Raw genomic sequence first — 25604 nt, 5'->3', positions numbered from 1 at the left:
TGCTGTGAGTTTACAGTAAGGTGGCAGAAAGAGAGAAACTGTGCCAACAGGAGAAACTCATACTCAGTCCGCTGGTAAACATCCCAACTGCTGAAGAGCCCCTAAGCAAGTATCACACCCGACCTCTGTAGAAAAACGCTTGTAGAAAAAAGGAGTGAGGAATAAATTTTAAAAAGAAAAAGTAACAAACACAGAAAAGCAGCAGGTGAGTAAGGGGTGTGAGATGGTGGGTGTCGCCGGTGATGTCACACCTCCCAGACAGCCAGGATTGGACCTTAATTAGAAAGCAGATAGATAGGCGTCCGCAATGATAGAATTCAAAGTGGTTGATGCCAAAATTTCTGCAGAGGAGCAGGAAATTGTGGGAGTAAAGCGGAGTAGACAGAAGCGTATCAGTGGTGCTGAGAACTGCCACGCTGCGCTGCAAACAGTCTCTCCGTGAGCTGAAGGCAAGCTGGAGTTTCAGAGGTGATATAGGAACAGCAAGACGCGCTCCCCGCCGGTTTGGCGGGATAAAAAAAGGAGAGAGAGTCGAAAATATAGTCTACGTCAAACCCCAGGACGCTACGTTATCAGAAAGCAACGGAGGTTGAAGCGAGACAAGTACAAAGGAGAGTCGCACCGTCGAGTTCAAGTTGTTCCTGCGCTTCGCTCCAAAGGCTGCGCTGATGGCATCCGTACTTGGAAACAACAGCCGCGCGTCCGGGGCTCAGAGCGGACAGGTCAAATGCAAGCTGAGAAGGAGGAGAAGGAGACGATCGAAGAGAAAAGGTACAACTTCAGCCTATAACACTTGTATTTTTTCTCCAGAGTGAGCAGAGGTCGTGCGCACCTTGGCGGGGCATCGGGGCGCACAAAGCCCCCTCGATCGAAAGCTGCTTCACCTTCACTCCGCGGCCGCTTTAACTCGTAAATTTTAAAATATTGACCACATTTAACGTACAAAAATGTTACCCCTTTGTGAATAAATAGTAATAACCCGTACTTTCAGCCTTAAATGACGCATTATCTCGTGCTTGTAAAGCTCAAGTTGCCTCTGCGTATATTGTCCTTAAAATGTCTTAACTGACTCTAACGAAATTAAACTACTGTTTTGTATTAATAGCCTAAATAAACCTGGGATTGTGAGACAAGCGGCATGTCTAGCATTTAATATTAGATTTTTGATGACAAGCAAAAGGACGCGACGGGGTCAATGGATCCTATTTAACTTCCTCCAAAGCAGTTTTCCTGCATAATCACTTACCGGTCTTGATAAGTTTCTATTAATGAATTGAGACAATTCATTTTATAGGTTAAGGTGTAAACCAAATCATTCACTGTAACAGAACTGTGAGATTTTTGAGAGAAATCCCTCAAATTTTTAAACTTAATATCAGTGATAATCTATTTTAGCAACATCCTGAAATGCAGTCGTGAGATTCCTAAAAGTTTCCCAGAGCTTCTTTCTTTTCTTGATGTGCATGTAAAATATTTTCCCTCATTAGAGGCTTAAACTCCAGTGAACTGCTGCGCTCAGTTAAACTACTACATCTACTCAACACTAACAAAGTTTTAAGTTTGAGAAACACTTCTGGGCCTGTGAACAGGGAGAGAAAGAAGAAAGAAAATATCATTAGTTGTTTGACACACCAGAATAATAATTAATTTTGTGCAGTGGTGTGTATTTGTAATTGTATTCTTAAAGAGTAGACCTGTGAGTGGTAGTTAAAGAGTAGACAGTGTGTTAACACTGGCATGCTGTAAAACACTCAGTGATAACCGTAATGGGAAAGCAGGCTGATTTTCAGGTACTATAACAGAACAACAGTGACATTTCACTTTGTCACTCTGTTCAGGTACCTGTACTCTAATAGATGCTGACCCGGGCTCATGGTAAACAAATCCCCTGTGTGGTTTAATGCCCTGCAACCTACAGTCCCCCAGCCATTAACATTCATTATGCCATTTATTCCGTGCATTTGCTGAAAACAACAACAATAACAAAACACAGGACTTTGATAGCACCTTTCCATCTCACCACCTCTCACTGTGTTGTGTCTTCTTTATTTTAAAATAGCTACAATTTACTACAGTGTTGTTCACTGTTGAAATTAATCAAATATTACTGACAAATTTTATGCCAAATTATTTAATGTTGCACTGCACAGTGAAAAATGTGCAATGTGTATTGAGATGTCATTTAAAGCTTAACTGAGAGATCCTCCCTGATTTCATTTCCTTGATTATTTCCTGAGGTATTTTGGCTAATTAAGAAGCACCCAGGTACTTATTTGTACTGGCAAAACCCTCCATATAAAGCAGGGAAGATCCAAATAAAAGAGCAATTTTTTTCATTATTTTTTATTAATTTATATGTGCAACATATGATGACACGACTCTTTATGTTGTTTATGCTTGTAGATATTGACATGCCACCCCGCTGCATTGTGGAATATGCATGAATGCTCGGAGCGTGCAGACATATTTGACTGCAACTGAATGCATAACAAGCTTTCATAAACACTTTGCACTTGTCATCAAACTACAAACAGACAACTGCACCTCATTTCCATATACTCTTGATTTTTAATAGCCCAAGTAATTGAGACAAGGGAGACAATACATAAAACATAGTGCTGAGGCAAATGTATTTACATAATGGAAACAACAGAATTGGTTCCACAACATTAAGCATTGCATATGAGTATCGTACAAACTTGCGCACATTAGCTGACAGGCCTTCGCAGCGTGTTTCCAAATGGCCAATTTATCAGCACTGCTGATTCATTCTGATAACACGGGACATTAGGGGCCAGTTCAGGAGACTGGTTGTAAATGAACTGTGCCTTTGGGATGTGCCGATGGCTGCAGACTCCTGCAGCGCTGCAGGAGGAATGCTCCCAGTGCTCCAGCTGAAACATTTGGTCAGATCAGTACTTTCTGTCCAATTGTTATTCTAGGGGGTTTTTTTTGGAGCATAATCTGTAAATGTTTTTTCAAACCTTCAAAATAAGAGCACAATGTATGATTGCAGGATTTACTCAAAGCTGTACTGAACCTTTTTTAATTATTATCCTTCATCTCAAATGTCATTAACTTGAGATTTTACACAGATATTATCGTAGATCTTAAGGCAAAAAGTCACAGAGGGATTACTGCATTAGATTTGGGGCTTAATCCATTGGAAAGGCTGCAGATTATTTGCAGATGGACTCACTAAAACCTGTGTTTAAACATGTGTACTTTCAAAAGGTTGTAAACAGATTCCTCACTACACCTTTTTACCCCCACCAAACTTTTCTTCACGTTTGTATGGCTGGAGCGTGCAAAACAAATATAGAATGAAGATTACAGGTCAGATTTATTTTCTAAAATCTCATGTTGCCCTTTCTACACAGAATTCCTAGAAATCACTTATCAAGTCTTTTGCTCTCTGTAATTCTTCAGGCACTGTTTGCCACATGTTGCCTCCTTGTATTGTTCAGGCTACAATGCCCCTGTCAGCCCGCATTGTGTGGGTGCACATCTCATTGTGTGGGTGCACATCTCATTGTGCACCTGCATTTGTTTACTCTACCCTTAGCACAGTGTTTGACCAGCGTCATCACTCCTAGAAGGATTCACGGTTATAGAGTGTATCTGCCTCTTAATTAATCACAGCTTTGTGATATACAGTTATGTCCCTAAAGTGTTGTTTGTGCTACAAATAAAGTTCTTTTGGAGGTGTGTGACTGTCCAGTGATGTACAGAAATATCTGGTTGAATACAGCACATGCAAGGTTTTTTGCTGATGCCGCTGCCTGTAAAATCATACCTGTCAGTCACTAATATGACATGGCCTTTTTCCCATCACTTAACTGTGGCATATATAATATATTCCTTGTCTTTTATATACACCATGTTTTAATCAAAAATAAGCACTGCAGAGATTTAAAGAGCAACATTATTTTTACAGCCACATTTATCACTCTATTGGCAAACAGTACAGTATATCAGCGTATCATGAAGAGCGCAGAGGGGAAACCGTAAAATACACAGTGTAACATACTTTATGTAGCAATTACCATTTACACTCTCATTCCAAGCCAGGTCACGGCAGAGGATCAAGTGTGGGCTACCGGGGTGGTGATGAAAGCTGAGGCCGAGGCAAGAGGTGGTGGTGGGGAGGGGGACATGTAAGGCAGAGCAGAGGATGAGGGTCGTTGCCTTTTTGCATCCGAGGCCGCGGTCTAGAGAGGCAAGGGGTCACCTGAGGAGACATTACTGGGGCGGACACATTAATCAGCCCCTGATGCTCTTCTAGAAGTGATCTGACGTACAAGACATGTACACAGAGGAGAGGAGAGTGAGAGGAAACTGTAGCTATACGCTGTCATCTGCTTCCCTCTTAGCACTGATACACACTGTCCTGAGGAGAGAGCAAATGTCAGGAGGGAGAGCAGAGGCTGAGGGACACAGAACCTCCCTTTTTTACAGTCCAACTTCTGTATTGGCTTTATCATCCAGGTATGTTTGCCCACGTTGCTGCACCTAACACAAGTTCTCATTAATTGTCTATAAAACCTTGAATCTCCAAAATAACCGTATTGTAATGTATTTAAGAACTACTAAAACTACCATTGTTTTACTGTGATGATGGTGCACTTTGGACACTATAGTATCCGGTATGAGAGCACGCTTTCAGCCTTTAATGCAACGTGAAATGTAAAGTTGTCACTGTCGTCATAAGCAGTGTTATTTGAATATACAAATATACTATACACAAAATATCATCATATATCTTATTAGTTTCATCTAATTACCACTCGACTTACTGTAACTAGTCTGCCCTCGGTGCTATAGGTGTAATAGTAAAATAAAATAAAATAAAAAGCTGTCGAAAAAGAGAAGGGGAAGGATACATCACAATGGTTTCCAGCGGTTACACAGTGTCTGTCACACAATGCGAACAATCATTCACTCTCTTTCTGTTTCCTTTGTTGAATTGTACTGATTTAAAACTCCCTAGCAGGAGTCTCTTGGTAAATTCCAAGTGCTCTTTGACTTTCAGTTTTATCAGATACATCTTTGTAGCTGTGCTTGAAATGGTTGGTTCAGTTCTTTTTCATGCAGCATATACAGTACATCTTTTGTCTAGCCACTGAAACTTCATTTAAACTAAAACTGCAGCTGTGAGCAATGTTCCGTAGTTTGATTCCTACCAGGGACATAGGTATGCACGTCACTCTCCCCCATTCCTGTTTGCCATTCCTGCCTGTCCAATAAATGAAGAAAATGCCAAAAATAATTTTCAAAAAACTGAAGCTACACACTTTATATATAAAGCTGCATCTGAATTGCAAAGAAAAAATAAATGCACAATCAAAGACTAGGTCTTAGTAAAGGTGTTTCTTAGAGCCTGACTGACTGATTCTACTACACTGAGATCTCATAAAAATAGTTATACCCAAGTTGGTAATGGTACCAACAGTTTAAAAATGTAGCGACAGCAGTGGAGTGCAGTGGTTCATTGTGGGGAACTTTTGCGGATCAGATGAAAATGTTTTTTTTGTGTCAGATTTTTGCTTTATTCACACTCAGCTAACCTGTTTAGTAATGTCGGTGTCTTGTCTTTGTTTGGATTTGTCGCTGATGCATATGCATTGTAATGATACGGCACATTCTCTGCAATGGCCTACATTTACATTCAAAATCCACTCATAAATAAAATCCCAGTGCAGTGAGACACAGACAGACAGAGAACTGAAATGAATGCATTTCTTGCTCGGCCTTACAAATTGTTCGTGCCTCCAATTTCCTAATGTAGGTTTATTCACAGCACGGTAGCGGGCGTGTTTATGGATGTGGGAAACAATAGTTGCCAGTGCTGCTTTCCATGTTGGGACAGCACAATGTTACATGTGTTGTGAGAGAGGAGAAGAGATGTATTTTACAGATGTAAGACTCTAGGTTTAGCCCCGCAACACTTCTGTCACATTTGTTTGTGTTTGTGCTGATAACCGCATTAAGAGCTGCGACAGAAACACTGCTGGCATTTATGAGGTTAATGAAGGTCAGTGCCGATGGCAATGGTGCAGCGCTCCTCTGTGCATGGCTTTGTGAATTTACAGGCACTTCCTTAATAAGGGTAGTGGCGGAGGAATTGGCGGTTTAGGACACAGCGTCCTCTAACTGACTGAGCGTTTAGCTGAGGGAAAAAAGGTTATTACTACTGACTGCGGTCTCTTGAGGACAGCTGATAAAATGACCAAGGAAAAGGAATAGCACAACTTTAGCACATTAGCATAATTAGTAATTATCTCATAATAGTCCCTCTTGGCTTTTTGGAGCCCGGCAGTGAGAAATTCTACTTAAAGTTCAGGCGCAGAAAACAAATTTCATGCCAAAATGTCTCAACAATACACATGAGCTGCTGCCTCAGTCAGGTTGTGGAAAAGTGTCAAAAGCACAGATGCAGATTTAAAAAATTCAGAAGGTGACAGTTACGTTAATTAGTCTGTTGTTTGATGACTCCCACAGCTGGAGAGAGATTCACATCAGTAACTTGTTGTACAAGTTGTTGTTATGACAACAAAAACAGAAGTTTAATTGAGTTAGTCATGTGTATGCTCCATCAGTCTGTCCACAACAGCTTTCACAACAATAATCACGTTAGGGGAGATGGTTGAGAACTGTTACATTGCAATATAGTTTAATAGCACTAACATACCCATTGCTGCGATGGACATTGTGGAGATCAAAGGATGGCTCTGCGTGTTAATTTGCTTTCATGCATGCTTGAGTGTGTATTAGCATAAATCTGTGTAGCTGTGTGCTTTCCCAGTGTGTATAAATGTGCAGAGCACCAGCTGATGTGCTGCCATTTGCAGCGAACCGTCAGTCCTCATAAACAGAGATGTACAGCACAGCAACTCAGCAGGATCATCACTTCCTGGTGTTTGCACACGTGCAGCGCGCTAGACAACACGACATGAGAGAGCTCATTGTGGAAAAGAGAACGGAGCTGGTGTAAAATGTAAGGAACAAAGACAAGTTAAAGTTTGAATCACAGCTCTAACAATGTGACTGGTGCATTAGGCATCAGAGTAAATGAATCTCAACAGTTCTAATATGGAAAAATCTTTGACTGTACTATGTTTGTGGTAAGTTAATCCAAGTGTACCTGTCTACATTTGTTCTTTTAACTGTATTTGCAGTTTAGCTTGTGGCCTTTTAATTTGAAAAGATTTTTATGATCCACGGTCACAGGGCATGTTTCATGTCTGTTGTAAGGAATTCATTCATAGTTTTACTTTTGCACAACGTTTAATTTCAGTCTTTTGCAGGGACCTGATGAGATAAAACTATGTACTAGTGGTGTAACAGATCATAGTTGATCCATGATCTATATAGCATTTGCATGAACCATACATTAATTATAAAGTTAACATCATAGCGTGGAATACAGTTTTACAGCTGCCACTTTTTAAAGTAATAATTCTCTAAACCTCTATGCTGAGTTACAGTGAAGAAATACACACATAGCAGCTGTGTATTCATGGCAAGCTTTACAGAGTTTTGCAGTTAAACACATACCGTTACACTTACAAAGCAGTCAACATTTCATTGCATTTAGGCTCAGAAACTGCTTGGTTAGGTTCATTTAACAATTGAGTGAATATTTTACTTCAAGATTCTATTGAAACTTTGATCATTTTTTGTTTTTGTATTTGTTTGTTTCCTGATCCAAAAAATGATCCTATCTGTGGGTCAGAATCCCTGATCCAAAACTAGTCAGTAGTTGTTTTTTTTTTATCCATTGCACCCCTACTAGACAATATACCGTATATTAAAAAAAAGTTAAAAATAGATAAATCATCTATACAAATAAAAATGGCTCTGTGTAACAGAATTTAGTTTCTTTGCTAGCTCAGAAATCATTTCCCTACTCTTCTCCTTCATCTCCAAACCACTGTGGGGGTCCTGAGTCACATGACAGGAAACACCTGTTTACAGTATTTTTCTTTAGTTCAAATAAAATGTGCTTGCTTTTGTCATGGCCTTGCATCATGGCAACAGCCTCAAACTGAGATAAAAATGTGACATGCAGTTTTATGATGGAGCAGCCTGATACCCACCGTGCAGCCTAATCATAGCTCAAAACATCATTTAACATTTATTTAAGTCCTGGGCTTCCAGAGGAATTTTCACTCAGTGTTTGGCACATTTCACTATGTGCACTGATAAATCTTTTTTGCTTGTGACCCTTTGAGTGTCAACTATATCCCAAGCAGCTTGTTTATGAGTTTATTTGAAAAGTGAGCCTCTCTCCTCCATATACTGTATGTACAGTACTTTGGGCAGACAAAGTAAATATCTGGTGTGGTATACTGTCATGTCAAGGTTAGAGGAAAGTCAGAAAAATTAACAGCATTTAGTTTTATTTTCTTATTTTGCTACCCTTGAAATCATCTTGTAGTTCCAACCACTCTTTGGGGTCCTGACCCCCAGGTTGGGAGCCAGTGATTTACAATTTGTTCCCAATATCAAATTAAATGACCTTTTCATGCCTGTTCTTCTAATATGAAAGGCATATTTCACTACTTTAGATTTGTTATCTCCATGCTGATATGATTCAGTTTCGTTACAGTTCATTTATATGACTGATGTAAAACGAGCTGACACAGAATCAGTGCCAAATGTCTTCTGATTGCAGTCACTTACATTTGTGGATTTTCTACTGTTCTCTTTTTTATATCACTGTAAACAGAACATTATTGAGTTTTGAACTGTTGGTCAGAAAAACTGCACTTTATAAACATTGGTTTGGCTTAGGGAAATTGTGATGGGAATTTATTGTACAATTTTCCTCACATTTGATTAATACAAAAATCCAAAAATAATGGGAAGATTAACCTATAATACCCAGCCTGGTCTTGAATCATGTCAGTCAACTTCAAATCATTGTCCAGTTTAGGCTCTGTTTGAATCAACCCTGTTACAATTAGCTTTATAATTTGTATTTGTTTCAAGCTCTCACATCTAATGTGAGGTCCTGCCAATAGCATGGAAGTGCCCCACACATCATGGAGGCAAAATATTTTTCCGGTTTATGGTCCTAATTAGCTCTAACTGTGCCATCATCCCTGAGTCATAATGCCTGGAGAGAGGCCAGATCATTTGACGCTGTGTAGTTTTGCACTTTTTTAATCCCTCTCCCCTTTTTCTTCCTCTCTTACATGTCTTCCCTTTCATTTTCTGTCTCTCTTTCTTTTCTTGTCTTTCATTTCACAGCACTGTTATTGTTGCTTGTGTGTATTCAAAGCACAGTAGCTGCTACTGTGAAAAGGACATATATCCTAAGCAGAAAATAGCTGAAGAAGGTGTTAAAATTTGCACACCAAAAAAGCTTTTGACTGTTCACCAGCTCAGTCCAAAATACGGCAAGTCAGCCATGAAATAGTTGCCATTCGAATGCATTTAAAAATTAAAAATCACAAACACATGAATGCCCTGCACCGATGTCATGCTTCAGCCACATGACAGCACAGCTACCCCGTCTGCTGCGCTGACAAAGCAATATAGCGCACCTCATATGGAATAATGAAATTGGATGAAGCAGCTTAACTATGCGTCGTCCCTTCTCTTGCCATCAGTCTGGGTGCCTTTTTGAGATAACGTTAATGAAGGGGACGTTAGCCAAGAATAGACACAACGAGGAGGGGTGGGCCACTAACAGCATTTATTTCCATTAATAAGATGGAGTGTTTTACAAGAGGGCCTCTCCTGAGGGCTGTCTTTGGAGGTCAGAGAGATTCTTACACCTTAACTTTCAAACCAGTTCATTTCACTGAGCGAGCGCATGGAGACACACTGCAGCATGTCATTGCTTTTAACCTGGTTGTGGCTCCATACAGCATGGGCTGAGGTGCAAATTCAGTCATCATAATCACTGCTGTTCATTGTTGACAGATCTTGTTTTTATCTCATTAATATAAATCTGAGCTTCTCAAGAAGACTGTCAGTGCTGTTGTATGTTTTATTTTGGAGGGGAGAAATGGTCAGTGTACCTAACCACTTGTGAAGGTTTCTATGTTTACACAACTGCTACATTAGGGGAGGTGACAGTGGGGCAGGGGAGGTGACAGTGGTGTGAAGGGGAGGTGACAGTGGGGCAGGGGAGGCGACAGTGGTGTGAGAGCAGAGCAGTTGACTCCCAACCAGAAGGTTGAAGGTTCAAATCTCGGTGCCAGCAATCCACATGTTGAAGTGTCCTTAGGCAAGACACTGAACCCCCACAGTTGCCCTTGATGGTTAGAGCCATTGGTTGAGTTGGCTCCACAGATGGCTGCCATCGGTTCTGTACCGAAAACAAATTCCTTGTGTGTGTAACATACTTGGCCAATAAAGGTGGTTATCCTATCTGCCAAGGTTTCTTTTTTTGGCTGCATCACTGTACACATAGCAACATAGAAGTAACAGTATAGCAAACTTTAAATTTTACAAACCAAGTCCAGTCTCTAAATGAATGAACCATAAAACTAACTCTGATGGAAATAGAGGCAAAAATGAAAACAAAAGGAATCCATTAGTCTGTTGGCTGCTCCACCAATGTCAGCTTCAGTACTATCCATGATGCTGCTGGGACTATTTCTGAATTGAAACCTGGTTCAAGCTCTTCTGCTGCTGTCCACGATGATGTGAGTGCATTCATGTTGTTTTGGTTTTACTGTATAAACTGCATAATTATTATGGAGTAACTGATGCTATGCCACACGTGTGTAAATAGCGTATAGCCACTCTGCAAACAGAGAGTGGCTATACGCCTCTGCATGTATGGAGCCTTCTGCTGCTGTTTAATCAGGTCAAAAAAAGTAGCATTTATGTTCTTGGTCAGTGTGAGACTGACTAATAGAGAATATGTAAGTGCAGCATTTATCTATTGACCTAAAGTCCAGGTGAAACAAAATCAGTGATGTGTTTCTAAACACATTATCAATGTGAGAAAGTAGTTGCTGAAAACATGTTAAAAGACTGAGAACTATGTAGTACTGAATTGTGGAGTTAGACCATTTGTGTGTGGTGGTGGTGGTGGGGACATTCAACTATTAGCACAAAAGAGAAGTGCTTCCAAAAACATATTTTTTGATCCCCTGCTCTCAGTGATATTTGATAAAATGCTCCTGTAGGGCCCTAGAGCATTAGCACCAGTTCCTCTGTCTGATTTGAAGTTACTGCACCTACTACAGCCTACAGTTCGCTAGCTAGCTGTGCCTTTACCCCGCAGATGCATCTTTCTCCCTTAATACCTCCATGATGAGAACAGGCTGTACATTTCTGTGATTTGGCCCAGTTTCATTGCTTTCACCTGACACACCCCCAGCATTTCAGAGCAGATAATACTCCTCATTTTTTTCATGAATTTAAAAGATCATTTTATATACTTGGCAATCTTTTTAATCATTCAAATTTGTCTGGGTGGATAACACATCTTCCTATGGTGTGACAAACATATTTATTTCCACCTTACCCCCACCTTAAAGAACCAGTTTACCCCTGTATACAGTCAGAATACACATCTGTGAGACAAAAAACATGAATGGGCATCTCTAGCACACATTCACACGTGCAAATATTCATTTTTATTGCACCGCCACTCTCTCTCATAGCTACTGTATGTCTGCAGATTGCGATGACTAGGGGTATTATGATCCATCAATGGATTAATACAATCAAACACACCTAAATCTGATGACATTGATGCAAAATGTAAACACTGATGTTATATGTACTTTTATTTTGACAGCCCGCCACATATGTATGCATTTCTGGTGAAGCGCTGTTTTCTTCAAACTGGACAACAAATGGCAGGCGCTGCAAGCTAGCATTCTGCAGAGTAATCTCCTTTATTATCACTAGACATGTCCAAATTGTGGTCAGTTTGGTCTGAGATACTAACACAGTTTGTTGCATATAATTAAGAACTGCTCCTGGTTCTGCCTGGCTGTTCCATATCTGAAAGGCCAGATTTTTCCATATGTGCAGTCTAATGCATGGAAACGTTATGAAGCAGTTCTCAAATCTCACAGAGGAATGACTTTAGTTCAGCAGCAGAGCTGGGCATATATAAATCCTGTTGCTGCTGTGAATGTGCATCTCTTTGCCTCATTAGCCCCAGATTCCATTCAAAAATCACCAATTTTTTTGATTTATTGAGTTAAGAACCCTGTATACACTATATATGCTGTGTAATACAAATTTTTTAACTCTGAATGCCTTCTCATAAATTCAACATTAGTATAGCCTATGCTGTATCTACTCCAGTTATTTCTTTTTTAATGTAAAAAAAACATTTCAGGTGTACTTCTACTGATTAAAGTTACAGAAAGTGTAGCACTGAAATGTTTAAATGTCTGATGTTCCTCATTTATTATCAGGTTTATTTTGAGAGCATGAGAGAGTGATACAGAGCTGGGAGTCCAAAAGCATGAGATGACAGCCTTGGTTTAACAATGAAAAAATGTAAACAATGCAATAACTGTCAGTGGTACAATGTCTCAAAAGACATAAAAGATCTGAACATGTAAGCATAATGAAATGGTTACTACTCAAACAGACGCTGCCGCTATATATTTTCGCCAGCCAGTCAACCTGGACTGCTCGCCTCATTTCAGTGGGTCTGGCACCCTTTGCTGTGTTCAGTCCACCGGCTGTTCTACACTTTGACAGAAGGTTCAAATTATGTCTGTCCTGTAGTAAACGAAAACTAATTACTCCTCCTAGTGGACATGTACAGCATTGCAACGGGCTTCCACACTAATAAAGCTGTGTTGCATTCACTGCATCATCCACAGATCAGCCAAGGCTGTGTCATGGACCACCCAGCAATTTAAGATGGTTGTATCTCTATTTGGTAATAGCCCTGTGATGATGCAGTGCATCCATGAAAGATTTAGGAATTAAGTGATTATTATGTATGGGGAACAAGGTACAATCTTCATGCATTAATGAGGTCAGTGTCATGTCCTGTCACATTGCTGTACACAGGATGTTTTCTAGCACTGTGGTCCTGTATGTTCACCTCACTCTGTGTCAGGTCAGGAGCAATCCCCCACTTCTTCCTCAGGGTTTAAATACTCTATATCTGATCATGTTATGAATACACATTTCATCCAGTGCAAATTAGATCCATGTGGCTGATGAATTTGCTTAATGGCAGATTAGTGCATTGATGATGATAAGTGCACGTATGTGAGCTTCCTAGCTGCTTCATTATTCTGCTCACATGCAAGTATTAAATAACAGCGTTTCCCCATGTGCACCCAACTTTAAATCCTCTCTCATCCATTGATTCTAGTATCCTTATGGGGCTTCCTTCAAGGATAGACCGACAGGCTTATCTTGCAAATGTCTTAAAATATATATATTTTTTAAATCTTTGCCTCCATTAACTGTGGCTGATGCTCTGCGTGCAATGGCCGGCGATCATCGAGTTGGAGCTTTATAAACCTCTGGGCTGATCTGTGCGATATACAAAGTCCTGTTTTTTGAGTTCCTTAACAGTCACACAGTGTGGTGTTTATTTATCCTCCTTGCTGACCTGATTTTGATTTGCACAGCTTGAAGTGGTGCAGCATAATGGATGTGTTTGCATTTGCTGAAAAACTGAGAGTTCCAATCACTCATCCATTGCCTTTGATAGCTCAGAGTGTATTTGGCTTCACCCAGATAAGGCCTGGGTATACATCGGGCCGGATTCAGTTGAATTGTTTGTACACACATGGTGCTTTGCCATGGGTCTGCTTGGATGGGCTTTGGCGTCATTGAGAATTTCATTCCCAGCCCCCCTCCTCTGCCTCCCTGACAATCCCATAGTGAAGCTCTGGGGCTGGTGCTGTCATTGGAGGGTGAAGGGTGTATAGGACCTGGGGCTATAAATGTTGCCTTGTGTAAAGGACAAAGAGAGAGGATGTCTCTGGGTTTAAAGAGTCCCTGAAATACTGGCACAGATGAACTCACCAATCCAAATTTAGACACAAGGTATATTATCCAAGTAAGAGGTACAACTACAGCAAAGGTTTCCAGTTTCAGTGTTCTGTGTTGAGAATCCCTGTTGTACGTATGAAAAGCAGCAGTCTTATCATTTGTTCAAACAGCTTTTCTTCACTTTAGCTCTGTCATCTATTTCTCTGAATAATGACGGAAATACAAACAACTTCAGATGCCATGTAGCTACTAGGGAGTGTAAGTAAATGTGAATGGGTTGTTCAAGCATAAACAGATAATCAACAGATACAATTTTAACAGTAATATTTGTTCCCCCGCTGATGATTGGCACAATTTGCCACGAGATCACTTCTACGTACAGACATCATACACCCACTGGCATAGAAAAAGGCAGTTTTCAATGGTGGAACATGACTATCAGATTTCAGATGATTTAGAGTTCTGATGACTCCCAGTTTGTGTTGAAGTTGATGGTATGAGTCAAAAAGCAGGTCTGTGTGTGTAGGTTTCTGATATACTTCTACCTTCATCTTCAGGCTTCTGTCCCCTCCCAAGTGGACTGCACAATCCAAAAAGGCCAGACAGTCATCTCTGGCATACTCACGAGTGAACTTGATGATGATATCCACAGAGTTGATATGTTTGGTGAAAGCCTCTACCTCACAGGTCCTGATTTTAACCCATGTGTCATCCACGTAGTGGAACCAGTGGTTGGGAGTGGTACCAGTAAAGGAAGACAGGGCTTTATCCTCAAATTCTTCCATGTACAGGTTGACAACTATAGGAGACACCTATGTTGTAAGTCACAGAGTTGATACTGCTGACAATGGGTCTGAGTGGGGCTCCTTCCTTGTATATTTTGGGTAGGCCACAAAGGCAAGGGATGGTCTCCTCGGGGTATAGTCTGTAGTATAGTCGCCGGTCAATAACTCCCTCCTTTTCCAGCTTCTGTAAACAGTCTATAACCTTCTTCTTGTAGCCACTGGTGGGGTCCCTCTTCAGTGCTTCATAGGTGGTGGTGTCACTGAGGAGGTCGGAAACTCTAGTTGTTAGTCAGCTGAGTTTAGGACTACCGTACATCTGCCTTTGTCTGCTGGAAGGATTGTGATGGTTTCATCCTTCTCTAGTGTAGCTAAAGCCCTCCTTTCCTTGGGGGTAAGGTTCGAGGGTAGGAGTTTGGCACTGACCAAAGCGGCTGTGACCTTCATCCGCAGTTCTTCTGCCTCCATCTCAGCCTGCTTGTTGTTCCTAATGGATGACTCTGTGACTGTGATGAAGTCTGTCACAGATTTTTGACCCATTTGTCGTTGTGCAATGGTCGTGGGTTGTGCTCCTCCTTTCTCCTCCAACCGAGGACATCCGAGGCTGGCTGTCCATTCTGTAGTCTCTGGAATTTAACCATTTGGCGCACCTTACTCTTGTTGTGTTGGGTAAGTTGTGCCTTTTCTAAGAATCTTGAGATCTCCTGAAAGATTTCTCTGGTAACCTTTGTGGAGAGTCTCTTTCTTAGTTGTTCTGTTTGACAGAACAACTAAGAAAGACAAGTAACGATGCTCACCGATACTGGGCTATAATGACTCAATTGATAGGGGACATTATTGGCTATCAAAAGGACTGAAACACCACCAATGGGGATAAATACTATCTATATCTCCGGCTCAACACCAGTCTGGCAGAACTGATGAGGCCTCTTGGATGAGAGGTGAAATGTCTTCAACCTAAAAACCTAGTCCTGGTGATTTTTCTAAGTTTTTCAGCTTAGTATGACCTGGATGACTGAGAATCTGCACAGACATGGATCAGCTGCTTCCCAGGGCTGATTGTGAAAGTCCATATGTTAATGTTAGCTGTATCACTGTGATATTTAATGAATATTGGTTAGTCCAATATGACGAAAATGTTGTGAACAGAAGATACTTCTGTGCTCCTGCTGGTCAGCGTTGGCCCACCATATTGTAGATGTTGAAGAAAAAATTCTGACATGCTAGACTTTGTCAGGACATTGCGAGGCGTCCCAGACCCAGCATCAGTTGTCATTTACTATGACACACTACATGAGATAAAAAGATCCACTGTTGTGTACTGTGACATTTGTTGGTTCCGATACCCTATGACTGTTGGGGTGGGCTGTTATTAGGCTTAAATTGTGCAGTCTGAACCGGGCATTAGGAATAAAATTATAAAAGAGTGCTTACTAAAAAGTTGATTTGTTAATCCAATCTTAAATCAGAATCAAAAAATAAGACCAAGAATTGTTGCATGGGTGTTAATGTTCAGGGACAGAGGCCGGAGGGTGTTGAGCAAGGTTAAGGAGTAGTCCATTGGGCCAAAGTTTAGGACCTCAGTTTTATTCTGGTTTCAATGTAAGAAGCTTTTTGCCCCTCAGGTTTTTACATCAGCAATACATTTCTGAAGGGAGTTAAATCTGCATGGATTACCATACATTCTGACAAACTAGAATCTGTCAGCCACTCAGAAATCTGTTACCCAGCCGAAGCAAAAGAACTACAGTACAGGATCACATTTTTAACTGCTGCATAACATATACAGTACTCAGTCTGTAACAATGAGTTAAATGTATCATTAAGTTCAAATTAGGGGCAGTGCTTCCAAAATACACATAATCTCCAAAATGTTCACAATTGGATCATCATCTGTTGTACTGTTTGCTGCACACTAGGGTTCTGCCACTAAAACAACAGCCCATCTCTGTGCTGAATTCAGACTTGTGCTGCAATAAAGTCATTGTGGCCTGTTGCTTTGCAGAGGAAGGGGAGAGTGGCAACTGGGTTTAATGATAATAGCCCTAACGATAGCAGCGATAATCCTCCTGCTATTACTGCTGACTTGAGAGCCTGTGTTTTGCTCTCCGCTCCCTCTATTAGTGTGATGGCAGTTTATTTTAATTTGAATGGGCCATCAGTTGGATATGGAGAAAAGTGCTCACTTACATACCTGTGTTGCATTGGAAGGAAATTCAAGCATGGGTAAAAATATGTGCACGTGCAATGATGTGGCACATGCACACACGCACACACACACACATACACATACGTCTACTTCTATCTCTGTGAGGACACTTATTACCATAATGCATTCTTCACCCCCTAACCTTAACCTAAACCTATTTCTAAGCTGAACCCTAAAATCAAGTCTTGACCCTCATAAAGCTGTTTCGGGAAGCGAGGACCAGCCAAAATGTCCTCACTCTGTAGCAAAAAACACCTTTTTGGTCCTCACTATATAGCAAGTACAAGAACATACACACTGTCTGCACTTTCAGACAAACACAATGACAGAGGAATGCCCTCAAGTCAAGGTGATGACCTCTCTGGGCTGGAGGTGCTATTATGCTCTCGGCACATGTTCCAGGAGAATGTCTTCTACCAGTGCATTCACATGTACAGACGGCAGCCATGGCTGCCATTCATTATGAATGATACCTGTTTATGAATATCTGGAACTGTATACTGTAAGTTCCACAATTCAAAGTAGTAGCTCTGTTTTTATAGCCCAATCCTGTATCTTAGAATTTTGGCTGGTGGTTCACACTTTGCTTTGAGCCCCCCTGAGGCTTATTCTTAAGGGGAGAATGGGGAGAAGTAAATGACCCTTTCAGGTCTTCATTTGGAGGTTGACTTTAGAAACGTTTGTCCAAAATCATTATGCTGATTTTTCATTTCTATATTAATCAGTAAATCATTATATCTTTAAGTCCACTCTCATAATTGGTTCCTGTAAGGATTTTTTTATGTAAAATAACCTGAGCTCAGTTAATTAGTTGATTAATCAGCTATTTGGTGTTTTTTTTTTTATATAATAAAAAAAAGATTATATTTGGGTATTAGACTGTTTGTTAGACCAAACAAGCATTTTAATAAAGAAGTCACTATGGCTTTTTGGGGGCCAAATGACTGACCAAATGATTCATTGATTAATACATAATGGATAATTAAAATAATCATTCCTTGTGGTCTAAGGATTAATTTGCCTGTGACTTGGGAAGGTACTGCTGATGAATCATTCAAGCTAAAAACAAAAGCGATTCTCCATCTGCTGTCCTCAGGTTGAAATAGACTCAGTAGTTAATCATGTCATAGTCGGTTTGGCTGTGCTGCTTCAGCACCTTTTAACTCTGACAGGGATACAATCTATGAAGAAATGATGAGTCAGTGAAAAAAAACAGTTTTAACATCAGTTTTAACAACATTTGCAACAAAGTGGCTTGTAGGACTCTTGCTTAGCTGGTCGCAGAAATCAAAGGACATCAGTTTGTTTTAGTGCGTTCTCCCAAAGCTAAGATGTTGACAAGACTTTTGTGTTGATCATAACTTCATTATAAAAGCCTCATTCTGCATGAATGTATGCAGATACTGAATACTGCAGATAAGAATACTGAATGTGCTGCATTAGTTTGTGCCATCCTCACTGAGACAGATTTGTGTTTTGAGTTGACCCTGAGTGTGTGCTACTTCCCTGTGGCACAGTTGGAGAGTGTACACTCCTGACCTGGTGTTGAATGGGCAGACAGTATAAACAAGGCTCTCTCTGTGTGGGCAGTTTGTCATAGCTCTAACTTCAGGGCTATCTAAATAGCAGCAAGCAGGTGCGTTCATCATCACATTCATCCTTACCAGGATGAGAGATGGATGCTCTACCAGTCCACCAGGTCATGAGTTATCACCCACCAGGGGCTGCTGGTTCATTCAATGGTCATAGGACTATTTGTCTTCAGGCAAGCATGCCTTCCATTGAGCCCTGTGCTGCTTGCACAAACACACATGCTCCCCCTGACACTCACATACCTGATGACTCCTATTCCTGCATGCATTTATTATTTTTATTTAAAATACCATGATTTTGTTTACATTATGCCAGGTTTATACATCTTGTAGTTTGATAATTTTTCAGTTGTCTTGAATGTATTGTGTTGTGATGTTTGTTGTATTTTATCAATCATAAACTTACATTTGTTTCTTATTTTATTGGGGGAGGGTTAAAGTAATCTCATGTCTGTTCACTAAATATGAAACTACAGGCAGCCAAGGGAAAAAAATTTATTAACAAAACTCATTATGTTGTTTATGAAGTCACTGGCCTGGCTAAGAAATGGTTAGAACACAACGACAGACTTTATTACTTTAAGACTTTATTGAGCCCAAAGGGGAAATTTTCATGTTACAACAGCACAGAGACAGGTTACAAGAAAAGAAAAGCAAATGAGATGCTTGAAAAAAATCAAATAAAATATTAGCAAAGGTACATGCAAACCCATAGACTATATTAGTTATTTTTGCAGAGATCTCTGGAAGAGTGTCCAGTAGTTTAATTCTGGTCACTATCATATGGACCTCAACATAAAGGCAGGGGCAAAGCCTGGGCGGCACCAAACATGGGGCCTCCCGTGTAATTTATTTTCACCGACTGTCCCACTGAGAATGTTATTGGCTCCTTCAAGGCAGCTTATTTAATGTGAGCCTTTTACACTGAACTTAAGAAAGCTGTGTTCATTTTACACAGCTGCTGCTGGTACCAGAGGTGTGTGCTTATCATGACATCTGACGGTCCGTGTACTTTGCGGCCAATTTGAAAATGAAACAAACAGGCTGTTACCTGGTTTTGCTTGATATATTTATACATGAAAATCAGGAATTACAGTAGTCTACTACTGTACATGGATCCAGTTTCAGGTTTATATCTTTGGGGGCATGGCTACACTCACTCAAGGTGCACGTGATCTCAGAACAGACAGAAGCATGCATTTTGCATGTACGCATGTGTTCACTCACACATGGGAAGCCTTTGTAGACAGTGATTATTATAGCAGCTTATCAGTTGTGTGACAGGCAACTGAGTCCACTCAAATACATGACTGTAGTTCTAAATAAAGATCAGAATTGGATTGGTTTTATTCTGGCTGATAGTGATCCTGTGAAATGTGCCCAGATTGATACTTAACAGTAGTTCCAGCTCAGGACATTTCTAATTTAAGTGTCAAAAGAATCAAAATTTTAATTTGAAATTTTAACAACAAAAGCAGGATTTTCAAAAATACAGTTACAAAGCGCAGTGATGAAAATATGAACTTGAGCAAAACTGAGCAAAACATGATCACACAAACAGATCAGCTTTTAACATCACCCACAGACCTCCTGGCTGGGAGTTTTATGAGTGAGCGTTATGTAATGAGACAGAGGGCACGTTGACTCAATCTAGAGAATGCAGTACCATTAACCTAGTCAAGAAACAGCCATCGGTGAATGGTGAATACACCCTTATATACATACATACATATATATATATATATATATATGTAACACAGTTCAATTTTGGTGATATGTAAAAGTAACCTACAGTGGGCTATTGGAGTTTAATGCTACCTAGTGTCTTGGCCACTAGATGGCAGTATGGAATGAGATGTGTACGTTCCACCAAAGCTTGACCAAACGTATTGTGGTCCCTTCCTTCTTTACGTTGGACTTAGCTTGAGAGTGGAGTGTCGTGATTTGTTTAGCCTATGTAAATAAACATGCTGAAATCTTGTTTGATTCTGTCATGTCTGTCAACACTTTAAAGAAGTCATCTATCAGAAATCTTACAAGATGGTGTATTATAGATGCCGATGATGCGGTGTGTCCAACATAGAGCTGGTGAGCTTTTGGCAGGATGTAAGCGTTTGTATGTATGTGAATGTGGCATTTTACAGATTTTTGGTTACTGTTTGGCTATTTGGTTTTTACAAATTATTTTATTTTGTTTGTGTGTGCATCCATAGCCCACTGCCGTATTTTGTTACCCCTTGTTTCGCTACCCTGTGTTTTCTTACTCCGTACTCTTTCATGTTCAAATAAACTGTGACCTGCTGGACATTGAAGCTGCGAGAACCCCAGTAATTGTGTCCCGTGTGGCAATTTTACCCGGGCTACATATATATACTTGTATTTATTCAAAAAGAATGAACCGATTTCATTACGCAATATTTTATTAAGGAAAAGTAATACAAAACTCCAGCCAAGTCACAAGTATTCTACTCACAATCAACTTTTATTTCCTGTCTTACAAGTGTTGAATCTGACGTATTTTGTTACCCCTTGTTTCGCTACCCTGTGTTTTCTTACTCCGTACTCTTTCATGTTCAAATAAACTGTGACCTGCTGGACATTGAAGCTGCGAGAACCCCAGTAATTGTGTCCCGTGTGGCAATTTTACCCGGGCTACATATATATACTTGTATTTATTCAAAAAGAATGAACCGATTTCATTACGCAATATTTTATTAAGGAAAAGTAATACAAAACTCCAGCCAAGTCACAAGTATTCTACTCACAATCAACTTTTATTTCCTGTCTTACAAGTGTTGAATCTGACCACCACCTGCAGCATGGGCAACATCAACGTTCTTTCATGTTCAAATAAACTGTGACCTGCTGGACATTGAAGCTGCGAGAACCCCAGTAATTGTGTCCCGTGTGGCAATTTTACCCGGGCTACATATATATACTTGTATTTATTCAAAAAGAATGAACCGATTTCATTACGCAATATTTTATTAAGGAAAAGTAATACAAAACTCCAGCCAAGTCACAAGTATTCTACTCACAATCAACTTTTATTTCCTGTCTTACAAGTGTTGAATCTGACCACCACCTGCAGCATGGGCAACATCAACGTAATAAGAGAATTCCTCCCAGGCGCGTATTAGCATATCACAATCCACTGAGTTGATCGCTGTTGTTATTCGATGTTTAAGGTCATCGAGGTTAGTGGATATCAAAACTTAGATAACTCCTCTTTCAAATGAACTGATGAAACCTCTTGGATGAGAGGTTGAAACGTCTTCAACCTAGAAATCTAGACCAGTTGATTTTTTCTAGGTTTTTTCAGTTTACTATGACCTGGATGACTAAGAATCTGCACAGACATCTTCTTTCAAATGGTCACTGATTCATTCCATGACGATGCTTGAGAACTGAAGCAATGCGTAATGAAATATATATATATATATATTTTTAGTTCCTGCTTCAGGGTAGGTACTTTCTAATCTCAATCAGAAACATGACGCTGACTGCTGAATTTTTTTAAAAACTGTGTTAATCGTGTGTAGTGATCAATAGCTATCACCGGTGGCATGAAAAGCTGGTTTCACCATCACTTAATTATATTATGAAGGTTAAACTATCAAGGGAATATTACTTTTAAGTGTAATAGCATTATGGGGAAACTGAGTTGACTTTGGCGGAGGTTTGCACTCTCCGAGTGCTGTGTAGTCATATAGTGTTTCAACTGTTCAGAACTATTTACACAGCATTTTTATGCTCCATACAGGTAAGTGGAGTTATAAAGTGTGCATAGGGGTAGGTTAAAGTTAAGTGTTGTCAGATTTTTTCTTACTTAAAGAGGATTCACAGAAACAACATTAGGGTGCACAGCTGTCACAATGAAGAAGACATAATGCACATTTAAAAGTATATATGGTATGTATTTGTTAGAATGCATGTAATAAATAGGAAAAGTCTGTAGTACGTTTTTCATTTATTGTGGGAATAAACAGAAATTATCAGACTTTTCTGTTACATTCTCAGCTTTTCAGCAAACATCTCCAGCTTTGAGCCTCAAGCCCTCTACACACCTGCTTGTCACTGACTGGCTGTCTTGCCAGGATCGTAATCTGATCCTTACTGGCTGTAGACTCGGCCAAACTGCAGAAATACCCATTATCGTCCACTAAGCAGGTGCTGAGAAGTATTGGTCCTTGATCACAATGCAGATTTGCGCTGAGCGCACATCAAGCAATCCATTTTTCAATTTGGTCTCCTGCCTGAGATAAATTAACAGATGTCAATGGATTTTCCTTTCTGTGCAACCACAAGCCTTGTTTACACCTGACAGCCAGGGCGTTATACCTGAGTGGCTTTGAGAAGAATGCATGCTATAATTAGTGTTTTTTAATTAGACTGAAAATTGGCAGGAGATTTAGTAGACAGTTACTTTGACATGTTTTACTTTTCATACCACTTTGCTAAGTTAATCGACAGATTGCTTTGTGAAAGACAAGGTGCTGAGCTTTGAAGCATGTCACAATCACACTTAAACACATGTACATGCACACAGACATATTGCTGAAATATACAGTATTTCATTGCTTTATTTTAAATTATCACTTCTCAAACATCACAATTAAGGACATCACTCTTCATTTTCTCTTTTCTCACTGTTTGCCTTAATCACACTAACAACAGCACAGCAAAGACTTCATTGTCACTCATCCCCTGGAGCCTCAGACTCAACGTGACACGATCACAGGGCCCCGCAGCGCTTTTACAGCCATCTATGTTCACCAACTGGTTATTATTGCTAAAAATACACTTGTAAGGCTGGTGTAGCCCGGCACCATCGCACCCTAATGACGGAAGTCAAGTGGCGCACAGCAGATATGCCCTCACATGCACTCTGTCACAAGCCATTTAATTGAACTTAAGAAAATGGGAGCTGATGCTGTTTTGCTGTAAGCCCCACTCCACCTCAAAAGACACACACACACTCCACTCACAGTTTGTTATGCACTAGTATACCAGCTTTATTGCCATCATCTCAGTTTCACATAACTAAGATTTGATATTATCCTTCCTATATGTTCCCTGTTCAGGCTTGTCAGATTATACTCACACTGGTGTAACATTTATAAAAATTTCACAAAGAGTAGTTTTGCTACTTGCAACTGCCAAATAAATGTTGAAGGTCTTGAAAATTTGCTTTTAGTCACTATTTCTCTTTAGCATTAAATATAAATAACTAAGTCATCTGTTTTACCAGGACTGTGCAAGTGTGTTTTATAATACAACTGGATTGATCACATTAGTTTTATAGTGACCTGGAAACATAAGCAGGCAATATTTGTACTTCCTTCCAAATGAAGGCTGGCCGCCTTCAAACCAGTAATAAATGCAAGGTCAAAAACAGGAAAGCAGGAACAAAAAGAAAAAAAACAACTAACTCCAGGCTCCACATACCTTCTGAAATAAAGACACAGCATATAAAGGTGATTTAAGTAGTTTTACAGTCTTTGTTATCTATTCATTTATTTATTTATTATGCAGATTGACCTTAGAAAGTCTTTATCTTTTTTGCCAGGGACCTCATGAAGTGGCCAGATGAGTCAGATTTACATGAAACTACATACAATCCTAAATGCCTTATGTAAAGATTGTGTTTTATGAACATCTCTACTTACACTCTAAAAGTTGTGTGTATTTACAGCATTGCTCTACCAGACACCCAAAAATTGGATTGATGCTTGGTTGGATTCTTAACTAGTGCTGCAATTTCTGACTGTATTTCAATGTAGTTTCCAATTAACCCTGGCATTTTCTGTCTCAAAAGACAATGTCGCCTCCATCTCTCTCTCTCTCTCTCTCTTCTTACAGCAACTGCCATTGCCAGAAATTCTCATGCTGCAGCGTCCTTTGAACGTGAAGCCCAACCCTAACCCGCCTTTCTGTTTTGTGCCACAAAAAAACAATATAACATTTTACTTGCCACATCCCACCAGTCTCATACTGTAGGGTCTAGAGCCCACTAGAGGCTGATAGTGTCTTGTCAGTAGCCTTACTTGTTTTAGTAGTAGCACCTTAAAGTGAATTATGGAGAGCAAACTTGAGGTCTGATCAAAACTGCACCTGCTAGACAAGACTGCAACCTGCTTTCAGCTATAATAACAGTACATTACTATAAGGAAACCCTCTTTCTCCTCCTCCAGAGGAGGGGGAGTAGAACCAGTCAGCTCCAGACCAACAGCTCCAGACTTGGTAGGGATTCAGGGTCTTGTTCAAGAAAGTCTGCAAACACAAGAGTTGGGGCTTGCATCATTCTATTACTTACCAGAATAGACAGAAAGCCACAAATGTCTCTGAAAACAGGTCTTGAGAATTACACTTGTCTTTCAGCTGGTTAGCCATCCAGGTCTGTGACCATGTACCTTATACCACTGCTGGCTACCTGGGTGTGCTGCCTCTGTGCCAAGAGATTCTGCAAAAAATGCACAAAACAAGTCCATAGCAGGGCTACCAGGAGGCTGCAGGAAAGTAGAGCATTGTTAGGTCGTACATGGCAACGGCATGCAGGGGAGAGTAGGACAGTATGATAGATGGAAAATGAGAGATTCCAAGGGAGCTGTGTGCCTCTGTGTTCACGTGTAGAAGACAGAGAGACAGAGTAGAGAAAATTAGCACCGGGGTGGTTTGTGTGTGCTTGTGTGCCTATGAGTGTCCGACAGCTGGGACAGCTGCCAGGGCCAGTGTCCCCATCTCAGAGGTCAGCAGCACGTATCACACCTGAGCAACTGAGGGTAAATGCAGCAGATACGTACAAACGATCCAGGGCAGGTGTAAGGGAAAGAAATGGAGAGATGGGCAGAGGAACAGCAGAGGGGTTAAGCATCAGGGTGACAAGCTCTCCCAGTTTAGAGAGTGACAGTTTGATGGATGAAGAAGAGGGCCAGAGGACGGGAACTTAAGGGATGGAAACGAGTTAGACAACATTGCACTGACTGAGTGCATGGTTGTTTGGAAAGCCAACACATTCTATTTTTTTTTTTTTTTTTTTTTCTTAAATCTAGCTTTTTTTTAATGTGTCACTCT

The 25604-nt window shown here is 40.3% G+C and overlaps 1 protein-coding gene across 1 annotated transcript in view; it reads left to right on the top strand.

Annotated features, from left to right (window-relative positions):
- The first annotated feature begins 201 nt into the window (after nt 1-201).
- The window catches only part of adarb2 (adenosine deaminase RNA specific B2 (inactive)), a 227175-nt gene continuing 201772 nt past the window's right edge, over nt 202-25604 (top strand). The window contains exon 1 of the mRNA XM_020608979.1: nt 202-771. Coding sequence (XP_020464635.1) covers nt 669-771 — 103 coding nt within the window. The 5' untranslated portion in view covers nt 202-668. The remainder of the gene's footprint in view (nt 772-25604) is intronic.

This window comes from Monopterus albus, unplaced genomic scaffold (genome assembly GCF_001952655.1).
Source record: "Monopterus albus unplaced genomic scaffold, M_albus_1.0 scaffold96.1, whole genome shotgun sequence".
In the NCBI taxonomy this organism is placed as follows: Eukaryota; Metazoa; Chordata; class Actinopteri; order Synbranchiformes; family Synbranchidae; genus Monopterus; species Monopterus albus.
Note: the sequence above shows the minus strand (reverse complement) of the source record. Positions and strands in the feature narration are given on the sequence as shown.